The following is a 9,420-nucleotide window of genomic DNA, read 5'->3' as shown; positions in this document are numbered from 1 at the left end:
AAATATCATAGGTTAATTCAAACATTAAGAATTAAAATTATTAATTAAATGAAAATAATATGGTAAATTGACATTTTTTCATATTTAAAAAATTATAAAAACAAAATTAGATAATAAGTCTTACTTTTATAGAACATAACTATCCTATTATCTTTTCTTAATTCTAAAAATAAAATAAACAAGAAAAAATAAAACCAATTGGCACATAGCATGTGCCTAGTGTATTAATAAATGTAGAAAATTCACTGTCGGAAACGAAAAAGAAGGAAAACGCTAATTCTCAAGGGGTGTATGCGTAATTTAAACGTTTTATAACAGAGTAAAAGAAAAGAAGGCATACGCATGTGCCTAGTGTATTAATAAATGTAGAAAATTCACTGTCGGAAACGAAAAAGAAGGAAAACACTAATTCTCAAGGGGTGCATGCGTAATTTAAACGTTTTATAACAGAGTTTTAAAAATAAAAAAATAAAAAAAAATAAAAAAGGCATACACAACTGCAGGAAAAATGGGATTTCAACCCGATGTAGTAATTCTTATATACAATCTCTCTCTCTCTCTCTCTCTCTCTCTCTCTCTCTCTCTCTCTCCTATATTTTGGTAGCTCTCTCTCTCTATCTCTCTCTATATATATGTGGTTTACAAAAACTGCTTCTACAAAGAAGCAATTCCAAAAATGCGTGGGCAAGGGCTACTGAACCAACCCAAAATAAGGGTAAGGAAAAGGAGGACAAAAGGATTGTTAAAAATTCGATGACGGGGGTAAGAGAAGCAGAATGACATCAATTGAGCTGGAGGGCCATCTGCTGGAGAAGTGTTTTCTTCTGGGATGCATTGATGATGCCTTTGCATTCGGCATCTAATAAAACCTCCGCCATGATTGCAGCCGCATGCCCTCTCGGCTCTTCTGAAGCTCTCCTCAACATGAACATCTGAAAATGCAATAACAAGAAGAAAAGAAAAATATTCAAGATTCATTATCTACCAATTTCATTTTTGGTTTTAAATTTTTCCCAACATGAAGCCAGACTGAGCAATTAATGGAGTAAAATAGAAGTATCCATGCTTACATCTCCTACCAGCATGCATGAAAACATATGCAGATAGTGTGAAACCTACCACATGCATGCATACTGTATACATCTTGCAATTAAAATAAATTAGACTGTTGCGCAAGAATATGGAATCCGTTCAAACCATGAGAGCCCAGCCCTCCCAACAGATTATACTGAACGTGAATAATACCATATATATTTATATATCCATAGGTGCGCACACACACACACACACACACACACACACACACACAAGGGTTGACATCACGACCGCTCAAGCAGCCATTCAATTTTCTTAGCAGCATTTTCCCCTTCTTTTTTTTTTATCTTTTAAATTTAGAGTTTCCCGATTACTTTAGGGTGTATGTAGCGATTAGGGTTTAATGCCTGAAACTTAAAACCTAAACCCTCAACTCTCAACCCTAAACATAATCATTTAACACACTAGGAAAGAAAAAGCCAAAAAACTGTATCAAACATACTAAACAATGAACAAGTTATGCATCTCTAACAAATCCTAGATGATCAAGCATATTTATGTGCCTCAAAATACATTATCGAAGGGGTCTTCAAATCATACCTGCCCATGATGTGTGATCTCTAAGGAGCCAGGTTGTTGTATAAATGGCTCTCCATCTATTTGGACCGGGAAAGGACTGGAGGCATGTATTCTTATGACTTTCCCTTGGGCTAGTCTCCTAGCATGTGAAAGTCCAACCTGTACAGCAAAACAAGAACAAAATAGTAAGCAGACGTTTAAGATTGGAACCAAAAAAACAAAAAGGAAAAACAGAAAAAGGATACATATGTGAATCTCAACAATATTTCACCCAAAAAAAAAATAATAATAATTATCACTTAGTATTAAGAGGCTAAATATATTTATAATGGCTTTAAACGATGCATAATATGGTGCTTCACTCTGCAATACGGTTGTTTCAGTACACGACTAATCATGCTATGTTAATGATGCACACTACACAGTAATTCGAGATACAGGCCATAAGGCCAAAAACTGCATTCCCCATATTATCAAGCTGAAGGAAGGCTGGACAATGTACACCTCTGAAAGTCACCATGAAGGAGGGAAATCTTTATATCAAGCTGATATAAAGTCCAAGAATTACTAAAAAAACAGAAAGGACAAATTGGACAAATTTTAGATGAGCGACAAAGAGAATGTCCCCAGAAAAATCAACATCAGACTCGGCATGGAAGGACAAAATTTGTTTGACAACTCTTCACTTTTTCTTTTCGGCCCCTCTAGTGCAATTTGGAAGGGAAAAAACTTCTTAAGGTATGGGTGAATTATATCTCATGGGAGGATGAATACTCGTGATTTGGTCAGTGTGATATGGAAAAATGCTGCTGAAACTTCAGATCACCCGCTGCTCCATTGCCTCATTGCGTTGTCCTTGTGGAGAAGATTGTTTAGGAACACCCAATTGAATTGGTACTCCAGCTTCTTGTGCTACGTTATTGGGTGAAAGGTGTAATTTCTATGGTGGAAAAAAAGAAAAAAAGAAAAAAAAAGAGAGGGTATATTGCTAGGGAGATGTTCTGTGAAGCAATCTTTTGGGTGGTGTGGATGGAGAGAAATAGAAGGATCTTTGTGGGTGTAAGGTATGAGGAAGTGGACCTGTTGTGGAATAGAATTCATTTTGGGCGTATCTTCAGAGATTGGGGATAGTTCTTTTCAGGCTTCATTTGATGATTGGAGTGCTGCTGTAATTTAGATTCAGTCATGGAACGTTAGGATGCTTTAACTGTGCCGCTGTTGTAGTTGAGTAGTGTAGCTTGTCAAGTAGACAACTTCTCTGTTTTGTAGTGTTTCTTTATTAAGGAAATCATGTTGAAAAATAAGAAAAGGTGGGACTTATTTCAGAAAATAAAAGGATAAAAACAATAAACAAGGCAAGACCCAGTTTTAGATTCAAATCAAATCCATTCAAACTACCACATTAGGGTTGCATCGAAATAAAGTAGTAGATAATACTAGACCTGAAACTTGAATTCATCTTTGGGGCTCTCTTGATAGGATTTTATTGTTAACAACTGGATATTGATACCAAGTTTTTTGTATTTTACTACGGGGAAAAGCTTCTAGTCTAGCTTAACACATAAGGAAAAAGAAAATAAATGGGAAAAACAAACTATTCCACGAGAATGCATGTGAAAGACTTTCTTTTCGTGTTTCATTTTTTGGTAAAGCTTCCATGGCAGAAAACACTCGAACATAAAAATAGAAAATATACAAATTTCACAAACCTGAAGTTTGCCAAGGTGCCAAGCTCCACATACGCATACAACTTCAAGCATTTTATCATGCATGGACTGAAGACTGAAGTCATCATCATGCTCAATATCGTTTTGCCAAAGATTTACTCCACCCATGTAGCTGCCAATGTTGAGCACGATTAGACCCTCTGAATCCTGGAAGCAGAAGAAGAAAAAATATGACTAAAGGGCATCACTTCAAACATGAAAGAAAACAGCTTAAAACAGAAAAACACAATTATGATTAGGGTGGTGATTTTCCCACTCCCCTTTATCCAGCTACACTCCCTTTTATTTTTTAATACTTTTTACTATAAGATAAAAGGGAGTGTAAGTGAACAAAAGAGGAGTGAGAACATACAATTTTAAAAAAATGGAGTGTAAGTAGATAAAAAGGGAGTGGGAAAATCAGTGCACCTTTGGAATATCTATGTCTTTCCCATCAACTTCAAGCCAAACTTGCCAAGGAAGGTCAGCACAAGTTCGGTCCATTATATCTCTGGCACCTTCTTTAGCGTATCGTAATTTATTCACAAACTGTTCATAGAGCAATCATCAGTGAAGCCAAAATCACAGAGAGCAAATAAAATATAACAGTCTTTCTCTTAAATATTAGGTTATAACTCTCACAAATTAGAAAATGTGCCGTTTAACCTAGAGCAATTCCACATCTGAAACTCAGAACTGAGTAGCAAACAATAATAACTTGAAAGAAAGAAAAAAAAATTATTCATATTGCCCTTCTTGTTTGAATACTCATGGTTGTAGTCAAGAGAATGATAACTGAGTTCAGCCAAAAGTTTTATAATAATATTTAAATTCCAGCCAATTATTAGTTAAAGGCACAAAAAAACTTGGATTCCTAGTCCAACAAATTTGGGATCATTGTGTTTAATTTCAGTTTTCCTCTCTTTCTAATCAAAGATAAAAAAATAAAAAAAAAGAGGGGCAGAAACGAGGGATGAAAATGAGCATTGAGAGAGATAAGAAAGATATGAGAGAGTGCACAGAGAACTAAAACTTACAACAACTATTTTTATACAGTTTTTATATTATAAACCATTCGCATTTTTATTTTTTACTCTCTCATTGACATCCATCATCTCTCTTCTCATGTTTATCTCATTTTTTCTCTATCTTTAGTTAAAGCAAAAAAACGAAAAAAGAAACATATCATTATGTGAGCCCTTGATAACTCAACTTGTAGCCTTCTGTAATTATTAATTGAAAAATCGCAAAATTAAAAAGGCTATACACATGTGAGATCAAAAAACTGTAAAAGGGATAGTGTCACAAAACCCATCATTAAACAATTACACAAAACCCAAAGAGAGGAATACAGGTACCTGACTACTGAACTTCTCAGGATTTATTTCCCGAGTCACATGAAATTCATATGCAACCTTTGCATCACATCCAATACCTTTCAAAGACAATGAGAAAAAGGTCAAACACATCCCACAAACCATAACTAGATAGTAGCACATTCAGATAAATACCTAAATAGTTCATCATGAACTTAGACTGCACTTTATTCGGATCAGCTTCTGATTTGATGTTTACCTTCCAGCGATCTAACATTGTAACTGCAGCATGGTTAATTTCATGCAACAGCGTGGTTAAGCCACCTTGTCCATCAACCGTCGAGAAGCCTCTTCCCCATTGCAATACCCTTGACAAATCATTTCCTGTGCCAAGGGGGAGAATGGCAACAGGTGGGGTTGATTCAAATTTATGCCTCTCAATCGCATCAAGGACCCATGCAACAGTGCCATCTCCTCCACATACCAAAACTCTAAAATAACGCACATGATTGAACAATTCCAAACCCACCTCAGGCCCTTGGGAAGAACTCAGTTCAAAAACCTGCAATTTCAAAATAGAGCTCAGCTAATTATCTATAAACCATAATATCCTGAGTGCAAAACCATTTCTAGCACACCCAGGATCCATCTCAATCACTGAATTCAAATATTGGTGATTTACTGAGGGAATATCTACTACTAACATTATGCTCTTTAATAAGGAATGCAGAAGATTTGAACTGCTAAATAACCATGGAAATAAATTACCTGCACCCAAGGTGGGGAAAACTACAAAATTTTGAATCTAACTTGTACTCCTAGCAAGGAGGGAAATTTTATCATTTGCACTTTCCTCCCTTATGACTATTTTAATCCTCACATCAAGCTATTTATGTTTTCTTCTATGCTTTTCTGTTTGTGGGAAATCAAAGGAAAAGGAAGAACGAAGGCGGGGTATAATAGGTCCATTCAGCCTAGGATGAGAGCATGTAAGCTTTAATGTTTCAAGAATGAGGAATGAATAAGATGCCAAAATAAAATACACGTAAGGTCCCACCACTCCCCACTCCCCCACCCCCAAAATTCATCCAATGAATATCTTTTTTCCCTCTCCTCCCACATAAAGTTGCCAGATATCCTACTACTGGGAACAGTGCTGCAAATCACATCTCTGGATTAATATATGGAAATTTAATTTTGTACTAATACAGCTATTTTTATCGTTTGATGTTCATGTATCTAATTGTTTACGCACTTACGCCATCTTGTATCTATATGCTTCAATTTGTGCAGAAAAAACAGGAGGTACGCAAGTGGGATTAGGATTACTGTGATTAGCATGAAGAAGGGTTAAGTTCCTCCTGAAACTTATCCATTCATTTAGAAATAACTAACTTGAAAAAACAAGCATATAAACTACAGCTCAAATTACGAGCTGTAACACAGCAGGATAACATTAAACATCAATGATCACCTTTTGTTTCCAACCTAAAACAATGTACAGTAATAATTCATCATAGTGACTGAGGCTGAAAAGGCACAAACATTACCTGCACAGGATTCAATAGCATGTTCAGCCTTCTCCTTAGAGAAGCCCCATGTTGACCTCCACTCTTTGCATTAATAAAGACCAAAAGAGGTCTTGCATCATGTGGCAAATCAACCAGTTTATATTTCTTAATTTGCCCATAGGTGACAGTTCCAACCTTTCTTTGCATAAACCCATTATGGTTGCTCTTAACAATCAGTTCCTTATCATCCTTCTTCAAGTAGTCAAAACTCTTCTCACTACGGGATTTCTTTATACCAGTAAATCCATTGAACACATACTCCACAGGTGCATCAGTGGCTAAGTTACCATTAGCTGACTGACCATTACCATGCTTACAATGGCGGCGCTTTCTTCTATTCTGGGGACGAACAGATGAGGTTAGCATTTCATCTGTGTANTGAACTTAGCATTCCACCTCCATTATAGTGGCCAACTTCTTTCACACACAAAGGAGAAATAATAATTCTGCTAAGAGTACCAAAATCGCAAGCATCACCACATTCTTTTGCCATTTTGTTGTGACATCTGACATGTATGAGGCGCTGACACCATAGGCAATGCCATGTAGGAGAAGCATCAAGGAGAGGAACACCACATGGCTCCTCACAATAAAAACAGAAGGCCGAGATCTCCGGATTATCATGCACATTAACCCATCTTTCGGACCAGTGGTGTCGGACATGGGTAAAACCAGCTTGTGCCACGCACTTGCAATCCCTTACTGCATACTGAGAACAATAGAAATGAGCTGCTACACCACAAACAGAGCAACGATGAACAGGAGTGCGATAAGAGGCTTTTGTTCCTAGGTTATGAAGAAACACCAAGGAAGTCAAGCAAACACAACAAGTGGATGGCTGTTCACCATTAGTCATATCTTCGATCCACGTATGATGTGATAAAGGAACTTTTAGCTTCTTCCAGACTTCTTTCTTTGCTCTAGCTGCAGCTTTAACCCAATTTAGAGATGTCCTTTTCTGCCATTTAAGAAATGCAAAGATGATGGCTAGAAGCCCAAATGACCCAGTGACCAGCCATCCCAAAAGAAATGGACCATATCCATCCAAGCTAGTCGCTACCCTTGCAAGTGAAATGCCCAAATCAACCATCATGACCTAGTTTTTCACTTCCAGTATCGTTTCTTGTCCCAGATTACAATACCGTTCCTTTTCCAGGATTAAAAACTTGAAATTTCTGGGCAACATAAAGATTATGTATATGAAACCTGATTGTGAAATGAATTCATGTAAGAGAAAGGAAATGATTAGCATGCACAGAACAGACCAATTAAACAAGGCAATAATTAAATTTGACCTGACTAAGAGTCTAACAGAATGGGAGAAGGTGGGCATGCGAGCGAGGGAAATCATTGTAAGGCATTCTAGAAGTATAAAATTATAAACGAATAAGATAATATAAAACGATAACATGACAACAATTTCGAGGCTCAAGCTAAGCTTGTTGCTCAGGATCAAAAGCAAAACAAAGAGGACAAACTAATGATCAACGTTACTTCTCAAATAAGCTTACAACAAGAGCACTAATAAATCTATCTATCTATCTTTTGAGTTGCCTAACATCCTTGTACAATATCTGAACCACAGGAATTTCATCTGTTCAAATTCATGTGTTTTAGTTTTAGCTATAGCATGGATTAAATGAAGAATGTTCAAATTCTCCCTGACGAATGTTCAAATTCTCCATGACGAATGTTCAAATTTCATGTGTTTTAATTTTGCCATAACAATGACAACAGATAATAATAATAATAAAAAGTCTTCAATGTGCTACATCAATAAATTCAAACAAAAAATCAAACCTTTCAGCATAATGAAAACATGAAACGATCAAATGTCAACAAATTCCATAGAGAAAGAGTGCGATCTAGAGCTGGAGGATGCAATTTAAATAAATCCAAACTAGATCTGCAAAATGAAAATACCTCAAGAGGATGAACAGAAACCCTAGGAATTGAGAAAGTGAACGTGCGAGCCAGCGAACGAGCGAAAGAACGAGAGAGGACTTTCGAGCTTGCGGAAATTTTGGTCGAAAATCCAAAATAATGTGAGAAAGGGAAAATAATTAATAATTAAAAATAATATGATTTAGAAAATAATAATTTTAGTTTCATTCAGACAAGACATGTTACGAGCAAAGGAAGACGAAAAGGAGGAGGAGAGAGAGAAAGAAAAGGGCGGGATTTTCATTTTTGCCTACGCAACGAACACGGCCTACCCTTGCCTTTGCCGTAGGCCGTAGTAAATGCGCGTGTGTGGGTGGGTCCCCCAACTTACGGAAAGGTCCTTGGTTTTGTTTTGTTTTCTACTTAAAATTACCCGCCTCTTCCCTTTGAGTTTCACGCCCTACTCCCCATAACTTGAATCTCTAAGGTACGATTCAAGTTTCACGCCTACTCTTGCTATATTTTGGTACCACAATTTAATACTATATAATGTGGCATATAACATGTCAATTCATGTGACAGGACCCAACCCAATTTCCACTTTGAAATTCGAGCCAAGTCCTGTGCGTGTCCGACACCTGGCGAATGTCGGGCACAATTGTCCTTTTTACCCTTCTTACTTCGACTTTTTCTTAAAATTGCCTTAGACTTCTGCCGAAAATTCGGCAGAGTCTCCCCTGTATTTTTGACTTATCCCAAAATTTTCACATGTCAAACAATCTCAGAAACCCTACCAACAGCCAGACTAAGTCAACAAACAGATTCCAACCTCAGTTCCTTATGTTCAACATGATATCAGAGCATTTTCTAGGGTTTTCAAGGTTGCAAGGATTTTCTGCAAAACTTTACCGTCAATTCAAGGCATTCTATATCAGTCATATTCAAGCTTGAAAGTTTCATACAAAAACCACTGAATTCAAAGCTTTCATAAAAGTACTGAAGTCAAACGCGTATAAAAACTCTGTACTTAGACCTTTCATAACTGAATAAATATAAAGGGATCTATGTCCAAAAAAAATCAGAAAAACTGATTTATAATAGCTGAAAATCAACATTTAATAAAGAAACTCAGAATCCTTTGAAAATACCACCAGTATGTCCCCCTGTCACTTCCGTCAATTCCCTGGCAGGTCTCGGGCGTCACACAGGCTACCCGAGCCGCAAACTGGCGAAATCAGGGGACTATGATCGGCCTGTCCAGCCGGCAGATTCCTCGATGACACCAAGTCAACTCGAGTCGCTCTGGCAGGATGCAGGGGACCGTAGTCA

General features: G+C 37.0%; 1 protein-coding gene across 1 annotated transcript; it reads right to left on the bottom strand.

The window, feature by feature from the left end:
* Nucleotides 1-498: 498 nt before the first annotated feature.
* Nucleotides 499-8,414, bottom strand: LOC117625113 (diacylglycerol kinase 2). The gene is given in 9 exon segments (XM_034356706.1): nucleotides 499-932; nucleotides 1,636-1,773; nucleotides 3,324-3,488; nucleotides 3,750-3,869; nucleotides 4,679-4,755; nucleotides 4,832-5,198; nucleotides 6,187-6,585; nucleotides 6,587-7,413; nucleotides 8,131-8,414. Coding segments are annotated over 8 exon segments (2,130 nt in total). The 5' UTR covers nucleotides 7,301-7,413; nucleotides 8,131-8,414; the 3' UTR covers nucleotides 499-782.
* Between the last annotated feature and the right edge of the window lie 1,006 nt (nucleotides 8,415-9,420).

Source organism: Prunus dulcis, chromosome 4 (genome assembly GCF_902201215.1).
Source record: "Prunus dulcis chromosome 4, ALMONDv2, whole genome shotgun sequence".
NCBI classification, from domain to species: Eukaryota; Viridiplantae; Streptophyta; class Magnoliopsida; order Rosales; family Rosaceae; genus Prunus; species Prunus dulcis.
Note: the sequence above shows the minus strand (reverse complement) of the source record. Positions and strands in the feature narration are given on the sequence as shown.